Below are 27,381 nucleotides of genomic sequence, written 5' to 3'. Positions count from 1 at the left end.
ATTTGCTTTCTGATCTGTTTCTTTATTGTTTCTTCCTCCCCAAATAATTTGAAAACTATAAGCTTTGAAATAAATGAATCCTTTAAATTAATTCTGGGCATGGTGGCACATCCTGTAATCCCAGGATTGAGAGTTGAAGGCCACCTTGGGCTACATAATGAGACTTAAAAAATTTAACTTTTTTTGTTTTTTATTTTATTATTATTATTATTATTTTTTTTTTTTTTTGGCCAGTCCTGGGCCTTGGACTCAGGGCCTGAGCACTGTTCCTGGCTTCTTCCCACTCAAGGCTAGCACTCTGCCACTTGAGCCACAGCGCTGCTTCTGGCCGTTTTCTGTATATGTGGTGCTGGGGAATCGAACCTAGGGCCTCGTGTATCCGAGGCAGGCACTCTTGCCCCTAGGCTATATCCCCAGCCCTTTTTTTGTTTTTTAAATAAATTTCCTAAAGCCAAAGTAACTCTAACGTCACTCCTCCTAGAAAAGACCAAAAAAATAGTTAAGAATATTAATGATCTAAACAATACAATCAATTTGATGTAGATTATAATAAAACCCCACACAACAGAAAATATGAATTCTTTTTACACACCAGAGAAACACTTCGATTAGCCATAAAAGGAGCTGTAATAAATTTTACAGAATCAATATCATACAGATCACATCATCCCACCAGAGTATGCTAAAATCAGAAATAGATATATAAATAAGGGTGAAAAGTACTTGCCTCTTGCAATTTTGCTGACTCCAATGAGCCCCCTGATTTGTCCTACCTGTTCCTCCTTCCTGGTTGCTGGGCAGCTCTGAGAAACTGGAAATTGCCACTCTACACAGCCATTCAGCTTCTCCAGCCACTTCTCCCAAACTCAACTGTAGACTAAACTGTCCTTAGCTGGACCCTTCCAGGTGCCAAGCAGAAACAAAAGAGTTTTCTTTCTTATTTGCCAGGATTGCCCTCTGAAGACAATTTTAGTGGCACTTTCACACACATCTAGTATTTATTGACTTTCTACCCACAACTCCACGAAAAATGAGTCAGTGGTACTTGTTCCTCTGCTTTCCTTTTCTCACTCTCTTTTTGAGTATGTTTCATGGTTTCTGCTTCTTTCTTAATTCAGCACATACTATTTGAGTACCTATTGTGTGCTAGGCTCATTGTGCCACAAAAGATCCAGAGGCCTATGGGCACATATGGTTTCTGCTTTCATGGAGCTTAGGCTCTATCAGGATAGGAGACACATAAACAATAACCCAAGCCAAGTATGGTGGCTCATGCCTGTAATTCCAGCACATGGGATGCTGAGGTAGAAGGATCATGAGCTCCAGGCAAGATCCAATCTCAAACAAAAAAAAACCAGGTGGGCATCGGTAGCTTATGTCTGTAATTCCAGCTCCTTAGGAAGCTGAGATTTGAGGATCAAGGTTTAAAGCCAACAAGGCAGTGAAGTCAGTGAAACTCTTATCCCCAGTTAGTTAGCAAAAAAAAAAAAAAAAAAAAAAAAAAAAAAGCCAGAACTGGAGCTGTGGCTCAAGTGGTAGGATTTCCAGCCCTGAGCAAAAAAGCTAAGGAATAGCATCCAGGCCCTGAGTTGAAGTCCAGTACTGGCAAAACAACAAACCACACAAACGACAATAACCATGCACTGTGCACTCTGTGCACAGTGAGGAGCACTTGTGACAGGAGTTTCCATTGTGATGGAAAAAAAATCACTTGATTTTTGCTAAAGCATGGTAAGGGAAACTTTATTCAGGATGATGACATAGGTGCAGGGACCACTACAATGGGCTTTCTGTAGTGGGACAGAGAGAGACTGGGTTCAACTCCCAATACAGCATAGCTAAGTGGGAATTTAGAGACTAGGAGAAAGGTGGGTGGCAGTGATGGAAAGGTAGAGCAGAGGCCAGAGGTAGGGAGGATTCTGGCTGAACTAACCTTACTGGTTCTTGCTGAATACAGTGTGGGTAATAAGACATTACTAGGGGGGATGGTGGAGGATGAGAAACCCAAACTGATATGGAAGGTGATTAGATACCAGTGGGAAGAGGATCTTGCTAAGCTGACTTGGGTGCATTCTTGTTAAAACCAGATTTTACAAGGAAGTAAACAAGTGGGCCTAGAAGAAAATACAGGAGCCTGACCAAAGTTTTGTCGGACAAAGAATCTTTATCAGTACCCAACCTAGGAGGTCAGGAAAGGATGAACTGCTAGAAGGAGTCAGGAATGATATCAACAGAGGATAGGACTTATCTTAGGAAGAATGCATAGGTATAGGTACAAAGGTCTAGTGGAGTGGAAGGAGCCATCTAGGGAAACATAAGAGACTAAAAGAGACCAACTTGACTAGGCTACTGTGAGCCAGGGAAAGGCTATAGAAATAGGCCAGCCCCAGCCCCAGCCAGGACCTTGCTGGCCAGGCCGAGAAAGGCTGCCTTTGTTTCAAGAGTAGTGAGAAACCGTTATGATCTTTATTGTGTTTTTGTGATTGTTAAATATAACACAAATTAACTACACCATGTATAACAAATGCATCACTTAATAACTATATAAGAAGCATTACAGATATGAGGAAAGCAAGAACATTGACAATTAAATGCAACATGGGATCCTGTTATATATGTATGTTTTTCAAGCATGGATTAATTTTAGTATAACAGGATTAAGGTATGAGAAATAGAGAAAAAGAAAGATTTCCTGCTTCCTATGCAGGAAAAAGCTCTGAGATCCTGGCCTTTGTCCTTTTTTTTTTTCCTGGTCCTGGGGCTTGACTTCTGGGTTTGGACACTGTCCCTGAGCTTCTTTGGCTCAAGGCTAGCACTCTACCACTTGAGCCACAGCCCTACTTATGGATTTTTCTGTTTATGTGGTACTGAGGAATCGAACCCAACCCATGCCGGGCAAGCACTCTACCACTAAGCTACATTCCCAGCCCCAGTGGTATTTGTTCTTGGAACAGAAAAATAATAATGGAAAACATGGTAAGTTAATGGTATTAAACCATTGTTGATTTCTTTCCTTCCTTCCTTCCTTCCTTCCTTCCTTCCTTCCTTCCTTCCTTCCTTCCTTCCTTCCTTCCTCCCTCCCTCTCTCCCTCCCTCCCTCCTTCCCTCCCTTCCTCTTTTTCTTCTTTGGTGCCAGTATTGGGGCTTGAACTCAGGGCCTGGGTGCTGTCCCTTAGCTTTTTATGCTCAAGGCTGGCCCTCTGCCTTTTGAGCCCTATCTGTAGTTCTTGATTTTTGGTGGTTAATTGGAGATAGGAATTTCTCAGATTTGTCTGCCTAGGATTGGCTTGATTCTTGTCCTCAGATCTCAGCATCCTGAGTAGTTAGGATTACAGGAATAGCCACCGCTGCCTGGTTTGCTCATTTCTTAATTTGGTTACAAAAAGAAAAAAAGTGTAGAAAAAAGACTGTACCAGTCAAATGTTAACATGCGGGAAGCTGTAGGAAGTGGATAGGAACTCTTTGGATTATCTTTGTACCTTCTTGTAAATCTAAAATGTCTTGAAAATTTTAAGCTGGCAAATACCAAACACCTCTTTAAGTCTAGAAATAATGTTATTTATTTAATTATTTATTTATTTATTTTTGTTTTGCTTGTCCTGAGGCTTGAACTCAGGGCCTGGGTACTGTCCCTGAACCTCTTTGTTCTCAAGGCTAACTCTCAACCACCTGAACCACAGCACCATTTCTGGTCTTCTGGTGGTTAATTGGCGATAAGAGTCTCACAGACTTTCCTGCCCAGGCTGGCTTCAAACCACGGTTCTCAAATCTCAACCTCCTGAGTAGGTAGGATTACAGGTGCGAGCTACCAGAGTCCTGCAAAATAATGTAATTTTAAAAATTAACTTCCTCATGTATTTTTGTAATACTTTATCCCTATCTCTTTGTTTCATTTGATACTGCTTTTATATAACAATGCTTTTGCAATCTTTTTTTTTTTTTTGAGTAGCTAGCAACATATTTTTTTTCTTTTCTTTTTTTTTTTTGCCAGTCCTAGGCCTTGGACTCAGGGCCTGAGCACTGTCCCTGGCTTCTTTTTGCTCAAGGCTAGCACTCTGCCACTTGAGCCACAGCGCCACTTCTGGCCATTTTCTATATATGTGGTGCTGGGGAATTGAACCCAGGGCTTCATGTATATGAGGCAAGCACTCATGCCACTAGGCCATATTCCCAGCCCCCATTTTTTTTTCTTTATTGTCAAAGTGAAGTACATTGGGGTTACAGTTTCATATGTAAGGCAGTGAGTACATTTCTTATTCAACTGCTACCTCCCTCATTTTTGTTACATTAAAATGAAAAGTAACTCATCAGTTGTTGGTTATTTTTTTAGGGACTCAAACTCAGTACTTAATGCCCTTGCTCATTGGCTGGCTCTCTACAAACCGATCCAGGCCTCTAATGCCCCTATTTAAAAGAAAAGAAAAGGAACAGATACCAGGCACTGGCAGCTCACATTGTAATCCCAACTACTGAGGTGGCTGAGACCTGAGGTTTGTGCTTCAAAGGCTGGGGTATGACTCAAGAGTACAGCATCTGCCTGCCTAGCAAGTGCAAGGCCCTGTGTTCAAAGCTCAGTATGAAAGGGGGGGGGGCAGGGAGGGAGGAGGAGAGGCAGTGGGAGAGGGGAGAGAAGAAAAGGAGAGGAGAAAAGAGGGAAAGCAAGGAGAGGGGGAGGAGTGGGGAGGGGAGGAGAAGAGAGAGAAAGGAAGGAGGTAAGAAAGAGTTTTTAAAAAGAAAAAGAAAAGAGAGGAAGAAAAAGAAGAAAACCTGAAAGGTAGTATTTAGGGACCACATTAGTGCAATGTGTTAGGAAATTGGTCATGTCTCCTTAGTGTCATTCTGTCTGTGATATAGACCTTGACCTCGACACTTTCGTAGGGTAAAAGTCGGGTGTCTTGAAGGATGGATTTGTCTCCTGTTTTCTCCGGATTAGGAAGCAGCTATAGGATTTGGAAAAGCACGGAGGGGAAGTGCCCTTCTCATGGCATCCTGTCAGGCTGCCTTCTATGGATGTGATGTAGCACAGCTGCTGTAACACCAGATCAACTGACTCAGGTGCCCTCTACCACACTTTGCCATTGTCAAGTTACTGTTTTTCATTTTCTTTCTGTTCTTTTGAGTTGAATCTGAGTCTATCCCACACATGAGGTAGGAAAATTAAACCATACCTGTAGGAGGGAACAATACCTACATATGTCACTAGAAATTTTTTAAGGAAAATTTTATTTTCTTCCTCATTTACTGTGTTCGTTCATGCATTCGTGTTTTGGGGGTTTTAGTCAAGGTTTTTCTGTGTAGTCCAGGCTAGCCCAAACTTACTATGTAGTCTAGGCTGGTCTTGAAGTGTGTGTATGTGTGTGTGTGTGTGTGTGTGTGTGTGTGCCAGTACTGAGGCTTGAATTTAGGGCCATGTACTCTTACTAGGCTTTTTTTGCCCATGGCTGCTGCTCTATCACTTGAGCCACACCTCCAGTTCAGTATTTAGTTGTTTAATTGGAGACAGAGTCTCACAGAATTTTCTGCCTGGGCTGGCTTCAAATCTTGATCCTCAGGTCTCATCCTTCTGAATCGCTAGGATTATATAGGTGTGAACTACCTGTGCTTAGCTGGTCTTGAACTCAGCTTCCTAAATGCTTGTGGTTACAGGACACCATGCCAGGCTCTATTCAAACATTTATTGATATTATTATAGACTCATGGAGTTTTATAGGTTATGACCCATAACATTGTGGTTAATTCTGATTCAGTGAGTCCCAGCTCTGGCCATTAGGAGCTCATTCTGATTGGCTCCTGTCTTCTTCTTTTTGGGGTGGGGGTGGGAGGGGTTGTCAGTTGTGGGGCTTGAACTCAGGGCCTGGGTACTGTCCTTGGGCTTTTTTGCTCAAAGCTAGCCATAGCGCCACTTCCGGGTTTCTGGTGGTTAACTGGAGATAGGAATTTCAGTCTTTCCTGCATGGGCTGGCTTTGAACCATAATCCTCAGATCTCAGCCTCCAGTGTAGGTAGGATTACAGGCGAGAGCCACCAGCACCTGTCTTCCTGTCTTCCTTTGCTGCATTCCCTGTCTTCTTGGTTCTGGTAAGACTTCCCTTGTTCAAGTACCATAAAAAAATCATCTAGGTTCTTCTTGTTTTCCCTGTGCTAGAACAGCCATGTCTCCAGGGCTGCTATGGGTGGGGTTTGGTGGTCTCCTCTTCTAGAGGAGGGACTGTGCCTCTGGGTGGCTGAGACCTCACTAACCGGAGTTTCTGCTCTTTCCTGACCACAGACAGCTGGCAGACCCACCCTTTCCTCCTAGGGCCAAGTGGCCAAAAGGGGGAGTTCTGCTTGGCTGCACTGCCCTACAGCCACATTCCTGAGCCAGCAGGAAGTTTGAACTTGCCAGACTGCGTGGGCCAGGGCAGGAGGAAAGAGGAGGAGTAGCCCATTTGAATTCTCTTTAGCCCTTTCCTGAAGCTTAGCTACTGCATGGAGGAAGAAGGCACAGAGAGGTGGGAGCAATCACAGAGGAGGACAGGCAGATACAAATAAGTTTAAGGAGTGTGACAGATTGATCTTAGTTGAAGTTGAGTAAAGATATCTTCATTTGCAACAGCAGGGAAATGTGTGTGTGAGTGTGTGTACTAGGTCTTGAATTCAGGGCTCAGGTGCTGCCCCTAACCTTTTTTGCTCAAAGCTGGTGCTCTACTATGTGAGCTACACCTGCAATTCTGCAATTCTTGCTTTTTGGTGGTAGTTATAAATGATGAGTCTCAGCTCAGGCTGGAATTGTGATTCTCAGATCTCAGCCTCCTGAGTAGCTAGGATTATAGGCGTGAGCCACCAGTGCCTAACAGTGGCACAGCCACTGTTTTTTTTTTTTTTTTTTTGCCAGTCCTGGGCCTTGAACTCAGGGCCTGAGCACTGTCCCTGGCTTCTTTTTGCTCAAGGCTAGTACTCTGCCACTTGAGCCACAGCGCCACTTCTGGCCGTTTTCTGTATATGTGGTGCTGGGGAATCGAACCCAGGGCCTCATGTATACAAGGCAAGCACTCTTGCCACTAGGCCATATCCCCAGCCCCCAGCCACTGTTTTTGCTCAGTAACTGTGGTGAGAGTCATCGTTCCCATTTCCCAGATGAAGAAATGAGAGGTTAGGGAGTTGGCTTAAATGTTGATCTGTAGGCAGATGTGGGGTGGCTGTGAACCTGGGTGCCACCTACAGGGATGTGAACCATGTAGTATAGTGCCCAGGGCTCCCCATCCCAGAGTTCAGAGCAAAAGCTTGTGATAGTTCTCCACTGCCAGCTCCGTGGACTTCCCAGATTGAAGTTCCTGGTAGAGAACTTGGCCTGAGAAGTGGAGAGTCAAGAAGTACTGTGGACAAGTCTACCTAGGAAGAATAAAGGCTTCTATTCAGGTTTCCAATAGAGGAACTAAAAATAACAATAGCTTAACTATACTTCAGATTGAGGGAAGTAGGTGTGAAATCATATCAATCAAGGCAATAGATAATGGTCAGATAACTCCAGATAATGCTAGGAAAGCATTTTATGCAGCAATGTGAACTAATCTACCAGGCCTGGAAACACTACTGCCTATAAGGGGTGTCTCTGGATTGAGGGCTGGAGAAAGAAGTTTTACTTTTCATCATAAAATCTTCTGACCTCCTTGATATTCTTCTATGTGTGTATTATACTTTATTTTAAATTTATATTAAGGAAGTGGAGGTGTGGCTCTAGTGCCATCCTTGACCAAAAAAGCCAAGAACAAGAAACTGAGTTCAAGCCCTAGCGCGTGCACACACACACACACACACACACACACACACACACACACACATTATACTGGTTGGGCAAAAAATTTTCTGAGCTGCAATGTATCCTCTGTAAAACAGGGATTAAAGACCATGTTCACGCACAGGGTGGATGTGAGGATACAATGAGGTAATGCCCATAAAGCACACAGTCAGAGTTGGCTGCAATACAGCACTTGTGATGATTAACCATAATCTTTATCTTGCCGCTTATACCCAAGACTGGGCACACAGTAGGCCTGTAATAGGTGTCTGTAATTATTTTAAACCCTCAACTCGTGACGCATGGCCCTCAGCACTGAGTGAATGCTTAAATATTGATGTGGTTACTCATTTATTCATCACCCTGCGCTCCACTGCGTGTCGTGTCCTGAGCCTGCTCTCGGTTTCCCAGGTCCCTTCCCGCGTCGGGAGGATGGATGCGGGGCTGTCACGTGGCGGAGCGGGAGTCGCTCCGGTTTTCCAAGGGCATTTTCCCGGGGCGCGGCCGGGTGCGAGCGTGGGAAGGCGGGACCCTCGAGCATCACCCCACACGCACGACCCCAGGGAAGGTGGGACTTCCCAGGAGGGGCGCGCCGGGACCATTTTAGGGCGAGGGCTTTCGGGACAAGGGCATTTCTGAAGAAAGATGTGGGATTGGCTGGAAAGGGCAGAGCGGGTATTTCATATCGGGAGGAGGGCGTGGTGCTCCGGACAGGCCGAGCGCCGCGGGGGCCCAGGCCCCTACCCCGGGGCGGGGCCAGCGCCGGAGCCCCGCCTACTCCCACACACGGGCGGGGTCAGCGCGGAAGCCACGCCCACCCCTCTGCAGAGGCCGCTCCCGCTCCGGGCCCGCGCCTCTCCCGCCCCGCCCGCTCTAGGCGGGTTTGCGGCGGCCCGGGCGGGGAAGGCGCTCCCGGCAGCACTGCCGCACAGCCACGCGGGTCGGGGCCGCGGGCTGCGAGGCGGGGCCGGGGGGCGGGGCGCTGACGTCGCTGTGCGGCCGGCTGCCCGGGAGGCAGGGAGGCGGCGGCCGGCTCGGCCCAGGCCAGCCCGCAGCTGCGGCGGCCGGGGGTGCGGGCCGAGGCGCTGGGAGCCGGCTCCTGACCGCCTGCCGTGCCGCCCCGTTTGTCGCTTGGGCAGCGCGGCCGCGCCTGGCCCGGCCAGCCCTTGCCCTCCGCCGCTTCCCCCGCCATGGCCCTGGTGCGGGAAGAGGAGCGGGCGGCGGGGCCCTCCCGTTGGCTACCCACGCACGTCCAGGTGACGGTGCTGAGGGCCCGCGGGCTGCGGGGCAAGAGCTCGGGCGCGGGCAGCACCAGCGACGCGTACACGGTGATCCAGGTGGGCCGCGAGAAGTACAGCACGTCGGTGGTGGAGAAGACTCAGGGCTGCCCCGAATGGCGCGAGGAATGCTCCTTCGAGCTGCCGCCCGGCGCCCTGGACAGCCTGCTGCGGGCTCAGGAGGCCGACGCGGGCCCCGCAGCCTGGGCCCCGGCCCCCGCCAGCGCCGCCTGCGAGCTGGTGCTCACCACCATGCACCGCTCGCTCATCGGCGTCGACAAGTTTCTGGGCCAGGCCACCGTGGCATTGGACGAGGTCTTCGGCGCTGGCCGCGCCCAGCACACGCAGTGAGTGGGGGTCGCGGGGTCGCCGAAACGGTTGGAGGCCTAACTGGGCGGGGCTGGTGTGGGATCCAGGACCCAGAACCTCGGCCGTGAGCCTCTGGCCTCGCGCTCCAGGACGCAAACCGACAGACTAATTCTGTGTATTTTGCGGTCCTCTGCTTTCCCATTTGAGACCGGTGATGGGATTGGGTGTTAGTGAGCCCTGGGACATCTTGTGGAATTTGAGTTGTGGCCCAGGAAAGTTGGGAATGGGATCCTGAAGCTGTGGGCTGTGGGAAATCAAAACGGGCCTCTGGGTCTGTCACCCTTTGCTCAGAGGATAATAAGGATGAGAATTGTAGGACGCTGCTGGGTGCCCAGTCCCTAGGGTAGTGGAGAGGCTGCCTTACCCTGGGTGTGTGGGTTCCCTTACTGGCTGAGATTGCAGCAAGGCATCCCAGCAAACTTAAGAGATCCTTCAGGGCATCTGTTTCTCGTGTGTTGTGGAATGGCCATCATGGTCTAGGCATCTCCCACTGTCTCCAGGGTCGCTGGGCTGTCGGCCAGACAACCTCTTAAGTAAAGGAGGAAGACCCTTGGGTCAGCTTTCAAGTGGCCTGTCTATCCTTCCTGCCTTGCCTCAGGTGGAGAAAGCAGCGTGGTTAATGTGTCCAAGTAGATTTCCAAGACACTTGCCCCACAAGGACCAGTGAGTTTCAGTCATTTATTTGGACAGCATTTGGCCTTTCCTACGTTAAGATAAAGGCTTCAGACTTTGAGCATCATTTACTGTTCGGGGTCTTGGGTGAGATCTAGATGCCAGTCCCCAGAGTTGATCACCTGCTGTAGATCATTCAAGTAGCTACTTTGTGAGTGATCTGTTTGGTGGGAGCCAGGTGTGTGTCCTGGGTGGGGAGAGCCATGGGAAACATTTTTCTCAAGGAATGTTTTCTCAGAGTAAATCCAAAGACTCCTTAGAGGAGTGGAGTAAGTCTTGAGTTTGATGCAGCCCTAAATGAAAGAAGGATCTGGGTAGTAAAGTGCCTGACCTTGAATATTTTTCAATACATAACTTGGGAAGGGCTTTCCTGGCTGGCTAGCTGGCTGTGGCCTGGGGCAGGTTCCTGTGACCTGATTTCATGTCCCCCTCACTTGGCCTTCTTCCCTCATGACTTGCTGTTTGGTTGCTGGGTGTGGAATCATGTGGTATAGCTTGGCCCTTGTTTTGTTTTTTTCCTCCCCCTTTCAGTCCTCTGGTTCCTTCCTGGCTCAGGGAGCTCCAGGGGGGTGGGTGTCGGGTAGAATGCTCTTCCTTAGATCTCTTCTTGGCCTTTTCTTTTTTGAAGAGGTGCTTATCCTCATATCATCCCAGTCTTTCTGCCAGTTTCTTCACCCTCAGCTACTATGAACAGGCCTGGTAGATGACAAGTGTGTGTGTGTGTGTGTGTGTGTGTGTGTGTGTGTGTGTGTGTCAGGGGAGGGGAGACCAAAAGGAACTAGGAAAAAGAAAAACCTTTAACTTGCTTGAAGTTACCCCCTAGTTCTTTCCTTTGCTTTCCTCTTGGCCACAGGATTTTTCTTAGTTGAGCTGGCCTCACCTGCAGGTCCAGGTGTGTCTATATAGCCAAGAACAGGGTGTCTGGGAGAATTTGACTTACCACATCTTGATCTGACTAGGAACCTTAATTTACTTTTAGAAGTCATCTTTTCCACAAGCATCACTCCACACCCACCTGGCTGCCTTTCCTCTGATGCATGCATTGACCTGGGTTATTTATAGAGCTTGGAGGGGGCCCCAGTGGGTGGGTGGGGCACTCAGGCGGTGGGGGGGGGGGGGCTGAGGAAAAGTCTATGAAATCTGCCTGTTCCTCTGTCTCAGTGGACCTAACAGCATGCCCACTAAGAAGAGGGGGAAGCCTGCTGCCCCTCCTCTAGTTCTCTCTCAGGCTGTAATGGCTGCTTCTGGTGGCATTTCCTGGAGCACCTGGCATGGGTGGCTGAGGCAGTGAGTGAGCACATTGCTGGGTAGGGAGAAGGCCTCCTCAGCTTTGGATAATGGGGGAGAAAAAATGGTATTCATATGTAACTTCAGGAGCCGGCTGTAGTAGTTTCAGGGAGGACAGATGATGGCCCTCATGTCATCTAGAGAATCTGACTGGAGAATGAGAGGCTATGGATAAGAGAAGGAGGCTATGGAGTTGCATCAGACAGGCTTGGTGTGTCAGTCTTCTCATCCTTAAAATGGGCTCTGGAGCATGGCCTGAGTGTTAGAGTGCTTATCCAACAAGCCTGAAGCCCAAAATTCAAAACCCCATTAGTAGAAAAAAAAGGGGATGATATGAGAGATAAAGTGCAAGTATAAGTGAAGATTTTGTGGAGTTTCTGGGCATGGTTGGGGGCAGTGAACTGCAGCCCTCATCTGGAAGATGTCTGTTGACCTTGAAGAGCTTCTTTTCATATGATGGGGGAGGCAGACAAGAAGCTAAGAGTCTGGAAAAGCCTTCGGGCCAAGGGTGGTGACTGGAGTATGAGAGTTCCCAAGGAAATGAGTTAGCTTTATGCGGCTTCTCTGCCATTCGCTTTTCTGGAAGCTAGAGAACCAGGGCTACGACCTGACCTGTAGCCAGGTCAGCTTCTAGCTCTGCAGCTCTCCTCCTTGGCAGCCCTGCTTAGAGCCACCTCTTCCCTGGGGGAAAGCAGGACAGCATGCCGCTGGAAAACTTCCAGACTAGATGGGCTTCAGTTCCAGTTCTGTGACTTACCAGCAGGCAGGTTACTTAACCATTTCCCTGTTTCTGAAAGGGTCAGGACGATAACTATCTGCCACACAGGTTGAATACAATACCATCAGTGCCATCACTACAGGTCCAGACAGATAGATGCTTTCACAGTGGTAATTATTGGGGTTGCCCCGGGGCTGGCCAGCTTCATGGGTTAGTGGTGGCAGAGATCTTAGGTGTTCCAGGAGCACCTGAAAGTCCCTTGTCTGTGGGACCCTCATTGAGGTGAGGAGTTACACTGGAGGCTTCCAAATAGTTCTCAAAACAAAATTGAACATAGCACACGAGAGTACTTGATCAGAACCATCCTCCCTCAGTGGAACCGTGCCTGGATCCCCAATGGTTCCATTGGGTCTGAAAATGCTCAGATGCTTTTCTGGAATTTATTTTCTGGTGTGTGTCTCAGCGTCTCCCTCAGCAGTCCTCAGTGGGTGCTGGGTTTTCCTCCCTGGCTTCAAGGCAGAGATGGTGAAGGTGGTGGTGATTTGTTAGTTCTCTTGTGCTCAGTGGGGTCAGGTGGGTTATTTGGACCCTTTTGGCCTTTTTGCAGTTGATGTGGTTTCCTCCCCCAAAGGAATGGCCCTGAGCACATGGGAAATGTGTGTGTGTGTGTGTGTGTGTGTGTGTGTGTGTGTGTGTAGGGGGAGCAGCAAGTTTGGGAGTGGGAAGTAGGAAATCTGCTATGAGACCATTTGGATTGGGGAGACCTGCTGTTGATGCTCTGGGGGAGGGCAGAGGAGGGAGGGTACTGTTCTGCTGTGTGGAGTCCCTCATCTACCTTCTCCCTGAGGCCTAGAGTATAGAGGCCTATTGGATCAATGGTTGGAGGCTGGTTCCTTGGAAATGCCAAGGTTGAGGGATTGGTGAGTTGAGATTAATTGCCTTTTAACCATGTCTAACCATGGTCTTTCTACTAATAGTGTAATGCCAAAGAAACTCAACCAGGCTGTGCCATTGGGGATTCTAGGGAGAAGGGAAGCTCAGGGGCCTGTGGCTGTGGAGGGCACAGTCTGAGATCAGAGCTTCTGCTCATGGGATTCAGAGGCTAAGGTCCTCCTTAAGGTGGGGAGGGCTTCTGAGGGGCCCTTCTCTCCTCCCCTCAGAGGCCTTCTCCACCCTCAGCCTCAGTGGGCTGCATGGCTCCACAGCTTTTTCTCCTCTGCTTTCCAGGTGTGAGCTGCTCTTCAGGAAGCAGCCAGGACCACTCAGGTCCCTGGCTCCAGCTCGTGTTCTTTTTTTTTTTTTTTTTTTGGCCAGTCCTGGGCCTTGGACTCAGGGCCTAAGCACTGTCCCTGGCTTCTTCCCGCTCAAGGCTAGCACTCTGCCACTTGAGCCACAGCGCCGCTTCTGGCCGTTTTCTGTATATGTGGTGCTGGGGAATCGAACCTAGGGCCTCGTGTATCCGAGGCAGGCACTCTTGCCACTAGGCTATATCCCCAGCCCCCCAGCTCGTGTTCTTGATGATTCTGAGCCTGGAGTGGAAGCCAGTGGGGCTGCTGGGGGCTGCTGGGCAGCAGTCATTTGGTGGAGCATCTCTCTTGGTCATGGGGCCATTTTAATTTGGGGTTGTGTGAGCAGCAGCAGAAGTATGACTCCTTCCCCTCCCCTCAGCATCTGCACTGGCCCTGAGTGGGAACCAGGCCACTAAGGGCTTGTGGTCAGCTCCATGTCTGCCCTGCTTCCCTCTCCCTGTGGGCAGTTGGGGACAAGATGCAACTCAGCAGAGCCACTATCCTATGCGACCTTGAGGGCTGTCCTTTTTGTCCAGTGGCAGCTATCCGCTGCTCTTGTTACTGCTGCCATTACGAAGCTAGTTCCTCTCTGCTCACTGCTAAACTGCTGGTCTGGCTTTGTCCAGATGTTTCCCTGCTCTCCCCACCCTGTGCCTGGACAGATGATTAACACAGTGACAGAATCTGCCCTCACCCTGTGGAAATCAGTTCCCTTTTCTTTTCCTCTGAAGAATTCTGAGCCCCTCCCCATGCTGAGAAGTACAATGGTATCCATAGCCTGCGTCCTCTATGCACCTGATCACCTGACTGTCCTGCCAGGAAAAGTGGCCCTGGGTTCTTTCTGAGCTGGCTTCAGGTTCCCTCAGGAAGGAGAGGGGCTGGGCAGATGACCAGAGGCCCTGGGGGGTGGGGAGTGGTGTACAGCCACTGGCCAGCCTGCTCAGGGCGCCCAGGGTGGAGGGGCTGCGGGGGAGGGGGTTGGCCAGGCCTGCCTAGACTTTGAACCTTTGCTTCACCCTGGGACTCCAGCACAGGAAACACAGCCCTTACTCAGGGAATTCCAGCCTCCAGCTAGAGGAGAGCCTGGAAACGGAGGTTGGGGGTGGAGAGGACAAGACAGGCAGTCAGTGAAGGGTAGGGTTGTGTGTGCTTTCTGTGAATCTTGGCAGTGAAGAAGAGATGGCATTTGGGGTCCTGTGTGTATTCCAGGGTGTGTGTGAAATGCCTGTGTGGTTTTAGGGAGTCCGTAGGCTACTGCTGGGAAAGGGGAGGGGTCCCACTTATCTGAGGCCCGTGGGTTGGCCTCATGGAAGGCATTTCCTGAGTAAGGAGCAAAGACCAAGTGTGGGCCTCTGGTGGGAGGATATCGAAGCACAGAGATGCCCCCTGCTGTGGAGGGCGCATCAGCTAGGTGCTGAGTTGTGGGGGGGGGGTGGTGGTGGTGGTGATCTAGACAGGGAACTGGAAGCACCGAGCAGGCAGGTCCCCAGGTTTCTTTGGGTAGAAGCAAGCCTCTTTGAGGACAGCTCAAGACCTACTAGATTGTCATCAGAGCCCATTAGCTGCTCCAGCTTTTGGGATCCCCTCCCCTGGAACATGGTGCACTGTTCTGGTAGATGATTGTTACTGCCTTGTTGGTCTGGATGCCATTATTTTTTAGGGCTTTTCTAGGTCCTGGTATTGACCTGAGGACTTGACTTGCATTAGCTCCGAGCAAGGCTTTGAGGTGTAGATATGGTAACTATGTTTTGGTGGCACTGGTGTTGGAACTTGGGAACTTGCTGTACCATTTGACTTATATTCTCAGCCCTTCTTACTGTTATTTTTCAGATAGTTCTTATACTTTTTGCTAGGGACCCGCCTTAGAAGGCAGTCTTCCTACCTAAACCTCCTATGTAGCTGGGATTACAGGCTCATTCTACCACTCTCAGCTTTGTTGAGATGGATGTCTTTCTAACTTTTTGTTCAGATTGGCCTTGAACCATGATCTTATCTATCTCTGCCTCCTTAGTAGCTGGGATTCTAGTTATGTATCACCATGCCTGGCCTATAAAGTGTCTTTTCTAAAAGGTATACAGCTCATGGCTGAGTAAGTGTGTGAACCCACACACTCTGGCCTCAGAGTCTGTGTTCCTGACTATGCCCCACCTCTTTCCCCAGTTTTTCTCCCCCAATTCAGTTCTGCACAAAGCCAGGTGCTCAGCAGCAGCCCTGCTGAGGCCTCCTTGCCCTCCCTGACACTCATGCAGAGCCTGGGGGCTCTGAGTATGACCTGCTTGTCCAGGATGAGCTCTGGGTTTATGGGGTAAGCACAGTTGCTCTGTATTCTGCCTGGCTGTGTCTGTCTGAGGGATGGGGGTGTGGCCTGCCCCCAGGTTCTTCTCCGGTGGGTTGAGGCCTGGGAAGCTCTGTCTGGTCCCTAGTACTCAGTTGGATCAGACTGTCAATACAAGGATATCACATGCTTGTTTCACAATGCTGCTAGCCCTTTCTTCCTCCATGGTGATTCCGCCATTTGCTCATTGGATTTTCTTTCCCTCCCCCCCCACTTCATTTTTATGAGGAGGTTGGAGGTATGGCTCAGTTGACAGAGCACCAAGCAGTGAGAGAGCGCATCAGGTACCAAGTTAGAGTTCTAGTCTCAGACCAGAGAAAAGAAAAGAAAAGCCATTATGGGCAACCACCATAATCACTGTGCCTAGGCCAGTACTGGGGAGGAAATAAGAGAAAGAAAATGGATAACTCTTTTTTAGAAAAATGAAAATGTGTTTGAGACAAGATTTACCCAGGAAGGATGACTTCATAAAGCAGTATATTAACAATCTGAAAAGAGGAGCGAAGAGGGAGGGGGGGGAGGAGAAAGAGAGGGGAGGGCTTTTAGGATTGGGGGGGGGGGGAATCAGGGTGGCCTTGAGTGGCAGGTGAGCCTGATGGGACTTGTGAGTTAGAGGCAGACAGACTGCCCTTCTAGAAAGGGAGGTAGTAATGGGGCTGGGGATATAGCCTAGTGGCAAGAGTGCCTGCCTCGGATACACGAGGCCCTAGGTTCGATTTCCCCAGCACCACATATACAGAAAACGGCCAGAAGCGGCGCTGTGGCTCAAGTGGCAGAGTGCTAGCCTTGAGCGGGAAGAAGCCAGGGACAGTGCTCAGGCCCTGAGTCCAAGGCCCAGGACTGGCCAAAAAAAAAAAAAAAAAAAGAAAGGGAGGTAGTGTGGTGGGAGGTGGTGAGGCACAGGAGAAGCAGTGAGGGAAGTACATGTTGCCCCTACTTTGAGTCACCCAGCTCCTCTCTTGAGAGGCTGCCAGTGTTACCAGATCTGTGTAACCTCCCAAAGTTAGTCTGTGTGTCCACATGCAAACGCACAGGGTTTTTCTTCCCTCTCTCTCTGCCCACATGCAGCATCCTCAACACACAATTCTGTACCTGTAATGGGCCTCACTTTCCCACAGCAACCTGTATCATTTGTCTTGATTTGTCAAGGGTCTATATTGGCGCCCTAGAGGAGGGACACCACCATTTAGATCTGGCTTCTCTAACCCAAGGTGCCTGTTTAGGGTGAACATGAGGTTAGGAGCACAGGAGGGTGGGAGGGGGAGGGAGAAGGGCTGTTATGAAGATCCTTTGGGAGAGGTCACCTTGCTGGTTTTCTCTGTCTTTCTGGGCAGGGTTGGTCATTGCTGATTTGGTCCTGGCTGATGACAGCTTGTAAAAGACCTTTAACAGACAGTAAACCCAGATCTTGATGTGTGGCTGGCCTACTTTCCAGAGTGCTTTCCTAGCATCACCTCATTTTATTCTTCCCTGAGGGCAGCAGGGTGACCCCCATTTTTACAGACATGGAAATGGAGGTCTCAGGAGGTGGCTTGAGCTGTCCATGGCCACGTGGCTTGTTAGCAGCAGATTGCTGACCTCTAAGCCCAGTGCATTCTCCCCTGCATTGTGCCGTGGGCCCTACACCTTGCTGTGCTGTCTGTGGTTGTCAGACTCGCCTCCTGGCATTCTTCCAGCTTGTCTTGTGTGGGTGAGTGTGGGGCCCTTTGGAGGCTAGCAAAGGACAGACCTTTGGAGCCTATGACTATGATGCTGTGTGAGATATACTTCTCTGCCTGGGAGTAAGAGGAGAGGAGGCCTAGTGTTGGAGGCCAAGGGAAAAGAGAAGTAGCCTCCTAAACTCTGAGGGTAACAGTTGTACTTGGCACTCCCTTTTTTATAACCCATTTTGCAAAGGCAGGATGGATGACTCTGTGTGTGTGTGTGTGTGTGTGTGTGTTGGGTTGGGTTCGATTCCTCAGTACCACATAAACAGAAAAAGCCAAAAGTGATGCTGTGGCTCAAGTGGTAGAGTGCTAGTCTTGAGCAAAAAACCCAGGCCCAGAATTCAAGCCCTGGGACTGGCAAAAAAAAAAATCCACTTGAATCAGAGACAGGACTAGAACAAGGTAACCTATTTCCCAGTCAACGGGAGTTTGCCCACAATGGCCTGAAAATTTTTCTTTTTTTCCCCCTAATCTGGGCCTGTAATCTAGCTACTCTGAAGGCAAAGATCTGAGGATCACAATTTGAAGCCAGTTAGAGCAGAAAAGTTCATGGGATTCTTCAGTTAACCAGCAAGAAGCCAGGAGTGGATTTGTGCCTCAAAAGGTAGAGCATCAACGTGGAGTGCAAAAGCTGCGGGAGTGTTCAGATCCTGAATTTAAGCTAGTACAAATTAAAAAAATAAATCATTTTTTCCAATTTCTTTCTGAGATTGAAGCCAATTCTATCTCCTTTTTCCACTGGGTGATAGAAGATGGTTTTGTTGTTGTTCATTTGGTTTGTTAGGTGGTGATTTCGTTGTTCTTTGTTTTGGCAGAGTCTCTCTATGTTGTTCAGTCTAGCCTAGAATTCATGGTCTGATAGGATCCTCATGCCTCAGTCTCCTGAACAACTAGGACTATAGGCATGTCCCACCATGCTCAGCTACATATTCTCTATTTGGGATTCCATTGTGGTTAGCTTTTCCAGAAATCATAGTGACAAAATACTTGTGAGAAAATAACTTCAGGGAGGAAGGGCTTATTTTGAGTCATGATTTCAGAGATTTCAGTTCCTGTACTTTGGGCCTGGGTGAGGTAGAAGATCATAGTGGCAGGGGCCTGTGGCAAAGGAGGCTGCTCACCTCATAGCAGCCAGGAAGCAGAGAGAAGGACAGAAAAGGGCCAGAGATAAAATACACACAGAGAGCTATTTTTCCAGCCAGGCCTCACCTCTTACCACCTTCCTAGAATGCTTTTGAATTTCAAATCAATCAGTGGATTCAGTGGATTATGTACCTCCCACGGTCCATAAATCACTTTGAGCCTTTCCAGGAACACTTCACAGCCACATCGTGACAGGTCCTGTCCTGGGTTATGACTACTGAAAGGTGAATATCTGTCCAAGCCTTGTTGTTAGTAGCAGGGAGAGAAGAAGGGTCCAGGGTGGTCCAGGGTTCACAGGGGCACAAGAAAGGGGTCCCCTCAGGTGCTCCTACCTTGCCCACTGCTAATGTCCTACTTCAGATTTTAGTAGTAGTAGTAGTAGTAATAGTTGTCGTCATCGTCGTCATCGTCATTGTAGTAGTAGCAGCAGCAGTAGTAATTAGATAGGGTCTCACTGAACTACACTTCTGAATCTCTAGAGTACTGGGATTACAGGTGTGCACCAAGCCCACCTCTCATCCCAGTTTTTTTTTTTAATTTTAAAGAATTTATTTTCTCATTTGTAGAGAAACATTGTAAAACCATGCATTGCTTAATTTATTTCTTGATAATACTAGGATTTGAACTCTGGCTCTAGTAATTGCTAGACAGGTGCTATCTTTTTTATTTTTTTAAACGGGTCCTGGGCTTGAACTTAGGGTCCCCAGGCCTTGAGTCCCTGAGCTTCTTTTGCTCAAGGCTAGCACTATACCACTTGAGTCACACCACCACTTTCAGCTTTTTCTGAGTAGTTTTATCAGAGATAAGAGTCTCTCAGACTTTTCTGCCTGGGCTGGCTTCAAACCATGATTCTCAGAGCTTGGCCTCCTGAGTAGCTAGGACTATAGGCATGAGCCACCAGCACATAGTTTAGACAGATATTCGTTAAAGCCCTTGTTTTGCTTTTTATTTAAAAAATTTGCATTGTATGTATGAACTTACGGCCTCACACTTGCCAGACTGGCACAATACTGCTTAACCATGCTACCAGCCCTTGCTAATTATTTTTGAGGTAGAGTCTCATTACCTGCCTTGCATACACCTATGTTAGGCTTCCTGGTGGGTATAGAAGGCATATTGAGAAAGGGTCTTGTGAATATTTTTCTCCCCAGACTGGTCTTGAACCAGGAGCCCAACAATATCAGCCTCCCATATAGCTAGGATTACAGGTATAAGTCAGTGGTACCTAGAAGGATTTGTGTTTTTTTTTTTTTTTTAAGCCTCTAGACTCTGGACTATTCATAGCTGCTAAAATCTGCTTTTCTTTTCTTTTTTTCTTTTTTGCCAGTCCTGGGGCTTGAGCTCATTGCCTGAGCACTGTCCCTGTGCTTCTTTTGCTCAAGGCTGGCACTCTACCACTTGAGCCACAGCACTACTCCCTACTTTTTCTGTTTATGTGGTACTGAGGAATTGAACCCAGGACTTCATGCATGCTAGCCAAACACTCTACCACTAAGCCACATTCCCAGCCCCTGCTTTTCTTGTAAATCAGAGTATCCATTTTATTAGTTTATGACCAGAAATTGCTTCAGCGGTGTAAGGAGTTGCTCAGGCAGCTTGGCTAGGGAGTTGGCCTGGGTGTGCTGGCTCTGTGGTCTCCTATCTCTTCTTACTGTCTTGCCGACCTTCATTCTTTCTACAATGAGCTGTCCATCAGACCCCCTCCTTGTGCTGAACCCTGTATGCTTTTCACTGCCAGAGTCAAAACAACATCTCAGCTCCTTGTGTCTCCTTGCTCCCTTGCTTGCCTCTTTCCTTCCCACTGTTGAGGGTGGGATGTCCTGTGGGCTTCTGCCCAGGTCACTGCCACTTCCTGTCAACCTTTCTGTGCACTTCATCTGTGTGCTTTTGTGGTGTTGACTTCCCTCTTTATTTATTTGGCTATTTTATTTCCCTACCAAGGTGCAGGTTCTACAAGGACACTCTGTTCTTGTTTCTGGCAAGTACTTGGGAAATATTTAAGGGGAGGCCTGGCTGAGGCCTCCTTTCCATGCCTGGGTGGAGTTTCACTGGTGAGAACCCGGTATGGTTATGAAGGGATGGTGCTGGTGTGGGTGTGGGGCTGGACTGTCAGGATCCCATAGGTTGTGCCTGTACAAGGTAGACATGTTCACAGGTGAGCTCATAAGACTCGAGACTCAAAGGACTAGAGATCAGGACCCAGAGCTGGGGAAGTCATAGGACAAGGGGAGAAGGCCTGTATCCTGGCCCAGGGCTAACACCAATCTCTTGCTGTTCTGAGTCCAGCCTTGGCCACTAATAGGATGACCATGAGAGTGAGTGATTCTGGGCCCCCTAAATGCTCCAATTTTCTGAAGCTGTCTCCAACAGATTAGTAAAAATGTAGGTATCGTGCCATTAGTGTACAGACCCAGCAGTTCCATGATAATCACCCCATATCAGTCCACATTCAGATTTCCCTGAAATCAGAAATCTCTCTTTGTGGGTGGCTTGTTGAGCCAGGTTCCAAGTAGGTACCAGGTTGGTATACCTCTCTTCCCACTTACTCGTCCCCCTCCCTCTTCTATTCCCACCATTACCTGGTGAAAGAACTGAATTGTTTGACCTTGAGAATGTCACACACTCTCCCTCTGGAGATAGATTACTCACTGTGGAGACCGATTCCTTGTGACGGCCTTCCCAGAAATTCTCGGTCCTGCACATTAGCTCTCCTAACAGATCCCTTCTCCCTGTCACCTGGAGGATGAGATTCAACACTGGGTTCTGGGCTGTTACCATGACCCAGCTGTGTGGAAATTCCCCATCAGTCCTTCTCTAGTGGATGATTGTACCTGGATCTCCAGTTCTACCTTTTCTATGAGCAGAAATCCCAGCAGAAGGAAGAGCTGCTGCTGCCCGAAGCTGCTGGGTCACTGTCATAGGAATGGCAGGCTGATGCTGCGCACTCAGGGCTGGCAGGAAGGACAAGTCTGGGCCATTATTTTTCAGTTTAGTGATGACTTTTGAATGAAAATCTACCCTGCCTCAAGATGCTGCCCATGACAGTAGTCACTGCAGACTTTTGAGAGCAAATGATTTCATGTCTACAGCACCACTTAAAATGGCTCCTTGCTGGCTGGGAGCAGCTGTCTGGAGCAAGCCATGTTATGGGCAGATGTTTTGTATGGTGTGCTCCCCAATATCTGCTATTTTAGGTGTGTGCCTTCTCTACTCTGCTCATAGTCCTGTAGGGAAGCCAGGTGGGAGGGTGAGGCTAGCAAAGGGGGAAGGGTGCCAGTGTTTTTCCTCTGTGTGCTGGAACTTTTCTTCCCCTGGAGACCCTCACAGGCAGCTCTGGGGCAGCATAGTTTACTAATGGCATCTCGGCTTCCTCTGCCTAGAGTAGGGTTGGGTCCTCCAGCTGTCAGCTCGCAGGCTCTTCACTCGCTGGGTTCAGGTCTTTTTTTAGAAGAGGTGGGGGCTGGGGATATAGCCTAGCGGCAAGAGTGCCTGCCTCGGATACACGAGGCCCTAGGTTCGACTCCCCAGCACCACATATACAGAAAACGGCCAGAAGCGGCGCTGTGGCTCAAGTGGCAGAGTGCTAGCCTTGAGCGGGAAGAAGCCAGGGACAGTGCTCAGGCCCTGAGTCCAAGGCCCAGGACTGGCAAAAAAAAAAAAAAAAAAAAGAAGAGGTGGGGCAGTGGCTGTAACAAGGAGAAGGAGCCTGAGACTAGGGCTTGGCTGAGGCCCAGCCAGGGGAGGTAAGTTGGAGTCTGGTGTGGGGGATGTGATCAGAATAGCTCCTGCTCCTAGAGTCACCTTCGCTGGTATGCAGGGTGTTTGTGGGTCAGCAGAGCACTGTGGCATGACTCCTCTCTGCTGTGCCCTAGGCCCCATGTGTCACTGGGTGGGAAGTGGGAGCAGTGCTGTCTTCTGCTTGGGGCTCAGGAGACCAGAGCACATGGCATTCTGCTGAGCTGGCTCCTCTCTTCTCTGTATAAATTGGGCATCCTCAGTCCTTTGTGTGCCCAGAGTCTGTGGGTATCTGCTGAAGCCCAGGGACTACTTAGAATTTGATCTCAAAATAGACAGGGTTACAAAGCACACCAAGGAGACTTACCAACATATTAAAACATTTGTTGAAAAAATATGCTTTATTATGTTATTAAATAATGTTATCTAGTGGTGATTCAATAACTTTGCAGTTCAAAGGAATGATGAATATAAATATTTTGTGACATCTGCAAGTGCTATAATTCTGTATGAAAAGATCTGGTTTCTCAGTGACAAACTTACAGGTATGACTACTATACTGGGACTGTTGCAAAAATGCATAATTGGGGGCTGAGAATATGGCCTAGTGGCAAGAGTGTTTGCCTTGTATACATGAAGCCCTGGGTTCGATTCTTCAGCACCATATGTATACATGTATGTATATACATACACTTATATATAAAAGGCCAGAAGTGGTGCTGTGGCTCAAGTGGCAGAGTGCTAGCCTTGAGCAAAAATAAGCCAGGGACAGTGCTCAGGCCCTGAGTTCAAGCCCCAGGTGTGTGTGGCTTAACTCCAAGCAGCCTGGCTCCCCTCCCCCTGTCCAGGCTTTGTGATACTCTCAAGAGTCTTGCTCCCTTTCCTACCCTTGGGGTTGTTGAGGGAAAAAAGTAAGATGCATTTTAGTCCGTGGACTGAGTAGTCAGTATCTGCACAGCACACATTGAGTGCTGGGTTGCTGTAGTTGTTGTGGTGACCATGCTAGTGGCCTCTCAGTGCCATGTGATGAGCTGAAGAGGGGCAGCCCCTGACCTCCAGCTGAGGCTGGCATGTCACAGATCTGGCTGTGTGTCTTCTCTCAGGGAAGTTAATTGGATCTTTAGCTTAGAGCTGAGGTTGTAGTAGATTCCTGTTTAAAGAAGGTCCCTATTTGGAACTCTCTACCCCGCCCCCCCCAGGCCTGGTCCTCATGTCTTCTGCTCTCCTGAGGCTTCTGCAGGGAAGGCTGTGGGACAAGGGGGCTGCTTTGGTCTTTGGGGCCTCTGGCTCTCATGGGTGAGTCTTTCATGCTAGAAATAACATGGTCATGCAGTCCTTTAATTCTAGCACTTAGAAGATTGAGACAGGAGACAACAGTTCAAGGCCAACCTGGACTACAAAGCAAAAACTCATTTCAAATGTCTGTTTTTTCTTGATAATTTTTTATAGATATTGCTACTATATATTACTATTGCAAAAATTGAGTACTAAAAGACATGCTTCTGGATGCCAGTGGCTCATGCCTGTAATCCTAGGTTAAGAGCTGAGGCTGCAGTTTGAAGCCAGCCTGGGCAGGAAAGTCTGTACAACTCTTTTTTTTTTTTTTTTGGCCGTCCTGGGGCTTGCACTCAGGGCCTGAGCACTGTCCCTGGCTTCTTTTTGCTCAAGGCTAGCACTCTGCCACTTGATCCACAGCGCCACTTCTGGCCATTTTCTGTATATGTGGTGCTGGGGAATTGAACCCAGGGCCTCATCTATACGAGGCAAGCACTCTTGCCACTAGGCCATATCTCCAGCCCCTCTGTACAACTCTTATCTCCAATTAACCCACCCAAAAGCTAGAGGTGGTAAAGAGATATCTTTGAGCACAAAAGCTCAGGGCCAGCACCCAGGCCCTAAGGTTAAGCCTCAGAACAGCGTGTACACATACACACACACACACACACACACATACACACACACTCACACACACTCCAAAGTCTAGCTTGCTGTGATGAAGCATGCCTGTAATCTTATACTCTGGAGGCTGAGGCAGGAGGAACTCAGGTTCAATGTCTGATTCTGTCTTAAAATAAATAAATGGAAATTAAAAAGGGTTAGGAATGTAGCCTATTGATACAGAATTTGCTATGTGCAAGGCCTAGATTCAATCCCGTCATCAGAAAGCAAAATGAAACTTTGAAACCAGAGTCCTGAGAGCTCATGGCTGTAGGGGAGGACAGGGGGCTGTGGGAAGTGATGCTTGTGACCCTGTTTTCAAGGGAGAGAGCATAAGGATCCTCAGTCTAGGAGGGGAGCTGCTCAGAGCCCATTTGCTCTTGGGTCTGCCAGGTGCCCCATCTGTGTCCACCCCAGCAATATTTGATGTTTGTGGCTCCCTTGCCACCAGTGGAGTGGGTGCCACAGTGGCTGACAGGTCTGGGGCAGTGCTGGAGGCTGTCTGGTTTGGGTAAGAAGAAGCAGGAGCTTTGCAGGGAGGGACCTGTCCTTGTCTGGGGGCTGTTAGCCGAGTGGCCATGCTGTCTCAGTTGGAGTGCCTCAGCCTTCTTGGGGAAGGCATACTCTGGTCAAGGCCATGGGCTCCTGCAGTGCCTGAGAGGGTCCTTCCAAGTGCTGCCGGGACTGGCAGGCAGAGGTGAATCCCTCTGGGATCTATCAGCAGCTCCTGACCATCCTATCCTCACAGTGCTCTGGAGCACCTGAGTGTCTTAGATAGAAATTCTGAGCAAAGACATTTTGGGCTTCTGTGAGATGCAGGTCTAGAGAGGCTGGGATTCCCTGGGGAAGAGCAGGAGAGGGGAGGTGACCCTTCAGGGGAGAGGGCTGGTGACCTCTTCGCCTTCCGAGGGAGAGAGAGGAAAACTACCTATTCTGTGTGGCTGGGGAGCTGTAGAGGAAGACAGGAGCTGACGTTCATTTTGTCTCTTTTTCCTTGTTCCAATAATACGTATTACAGGAATAATAACGTGCACCTTATAAAAAATTCAAACCAGACAAAAATAGCCAATGTAGGAAGCAAGTTCCCTGTAGCTGCACACCAGAGAGATAACCACCATTACTGCTGCGTGAGGAATGTGGCCAGTCGGGGACAAGTGCCCCTGACATCCCCTCAGCCCTGTCCCTGTTGCTAATTCCAGTACCTCAGGTGAGGCTTAGTTGGATCAGGCAGGAAACCATAAAGTTCCCTTGGCTTCAGGGTCTTGTTCTAAACAGAGTCCAGGTTTGAGAATGATGAATGGTCTGTAAAGACTTAGACAGGCTGGGTGGCACACATGCCTACAACTCCCGTTCCTTGGGAGGCAGAGACAGGGAGATCGCTGACTTGGTGACTCATGAGTGGGCTCAGTTATATGGGAGACAGGCACTGTAAGATTCTATCTGCAGAACTAAAAAGCAGAGGGCCCAGCTGGGGTGGGTGTTAACTAAGGAGATAGGGATATGATGCAGATGCCCTACACAAGAGGCTGAGATCTGAGGATCATGGTTCCAAGCCAGCCAGGGCAGGAAAGTCCCTGAGACTTTTATCTCCAACAGACTACCAAAAAAAAAAAAAAAGCCATAAATGGAGCTGTAACTTAAGTTGTAGAATGCTAGCCTTGAGCTAAAGAGCTTGGGATAGCACCCAGGCCCTGAGTTCAAGCCCCAGGACTGGCAATAATAAACAAGTACTCTACCACTTGAACCATGTTCCAAGATTTTTTGCTGTAGATATTTTTGTTGTTTAAAAAATTTTTTTTTGCCAGTCCTGGGGCTTAGACTCAGGGCCTGAGCACTGTCCCTGGCTTCTTTTTGCTCAAGGCTAGCACTCTACCACTTGAGCCACAGTGCTACTTCCAGCTTTTTCTATATACGTGGTGCTAAGGAATCAAACCCAGGGCTTCATGTATATGAGGCAAGCACTCTACCACTAACCCACATTCCCAGCCCCAGCTGTAGATATTTTTGAAATAGGGTCTTGCATTGTTGCCCATGCTGGCCTGGACTGATCTTGCTGTTTATGCCTCCTATATACCTGGGATAACAGGTGGGTACCACCACCTTTATTGGTTGATATGGGGTCTTCCCAACTTTTTGCCAAGCCTGGCCTTAAACTGTAATTCTCTCAGTCTCCACCTCCCAAGTAGCTGGGATAACAGGAGTGAGTCACTGTGTCCAGCCCACAGTTTCCTCCTTATGCCTGGTGTGTGGAAACCTTATGATGACGTCGGTAGCTCTGTTCACTGTGTTGCATGCTTGAAGGTCTTCTGTTGTTGGCACTCACGTCCTTAAGGAAATTCTTGTGTTACTTCCTTTCATAGTTTTCTTATATTTATGTTCTTTATAAACTTTTCTTTATAATACTAATAGAATCTCTATTTTTAGAGCTGTTATAGGCTTACAGAAAATTGAGTGGAAAGTATGAATCTCCATATATCTCTCAGCCCTGCTAGTTTCCTTTGTTATTATCATCCTGCATTAGTGTGCACATTTGTTACAGCTGATAGGTGAAAACCAATACATTGTTGTTAACTAGCCTGGAGTGTATATGGAACTTGACTCTTTGTATTGTATGTTCTTTGCATTTTTGATAACTGAAATGACAGGTAATAATCACCTTTGTCATATCACACTGCCCTGAACAATGCTCTCCCTCCTCTGTGCTTGATCCCTGGTAACCATGGATCATTTTATTTTCTTGATAATTTTGTCTTTTTCAGAATGTCATATAGTTGAATCATATAGTATGTAACCTTTTCAGACTGGCTTTTTTTCACTTACACATTTAAAATATTTTCATGGCTTGATAGCCACTTTTTATCATTGCATAATATTCCACCATCTATTCATTCATCTATTGAAGGATGTCTTGGTAGCTTCCAAGTCTGGGCAGTTACAGAGCTGAAGGTTGTAATACGATAAATACCAAGAATCGCAATTGTTTCTTGTAGGGTAAGAAGCTGCCAACTTAGGCATTAGTATACCAGCTCTTCAGTAAAGTGGGCTCTGCTCACCCTGTGCAGGCCTGTGAGTTAGGGATTTCACTTCATTGTGTCCTCTTCCTTCTCACTGGGGCGTTTGCGGTGGGAAGAATATG

The 27,381-nt window shown here is 48.5% G+C and overlaps 1 protein-coding gene across 2 annotated transcripts in view; it reads left to right on the top strand.

Annotated features, from left to right (window-relative positions):
• The first annotated feature begins 8,786 nt into the window (after positions 1 to 8,786).
• Rab11fip5 (RAB11 family interacting protein 5) overlaps positions 8,787 to 27,381 on the top strand; it is a 34,419-nt gene continuing 15,824 nt past the window's right edge. Inside the window, exon 1 of one of the 2 annotated variants that reach the window (XM_048352741.1) lies at positions 8,787 to 9,400. In XM_048352741.1, the coding sequence (XP_048208698.1) occupies positions 8,967 to 9,400 (434 nt within the window). In that variant the 5' untranslated portion in view covers positions 8,787 to 8,966. The remainder of the gene's footprint in view (positions 9,401 to 27,381) is intronic. The other variant, XM_048352742.1, reaches the window with a different exon arrangement.

Source organism: Perognathus longimembris, chromosome 8 (genome assembly GCF_023159225.1).
Source record: "Perognathus longimembris pacificus isolate PPM17 chromosome 8, ASM2315922v1, whole genome shotgun sequence".
In the NCBI taxonomy this organism is placed as follows: domain Eukaryota; kingdom Metazoa; phylum Chordata; class Mammalia; order Rodentia; family Heteromyidae; genus Perognathus; species Perognathus longimembris.
The sequence above is the reverse complement of the archived record's forward strand: the minus strand, read 5'-3'. Positions and strand labels throughout refer to the sequence as shown.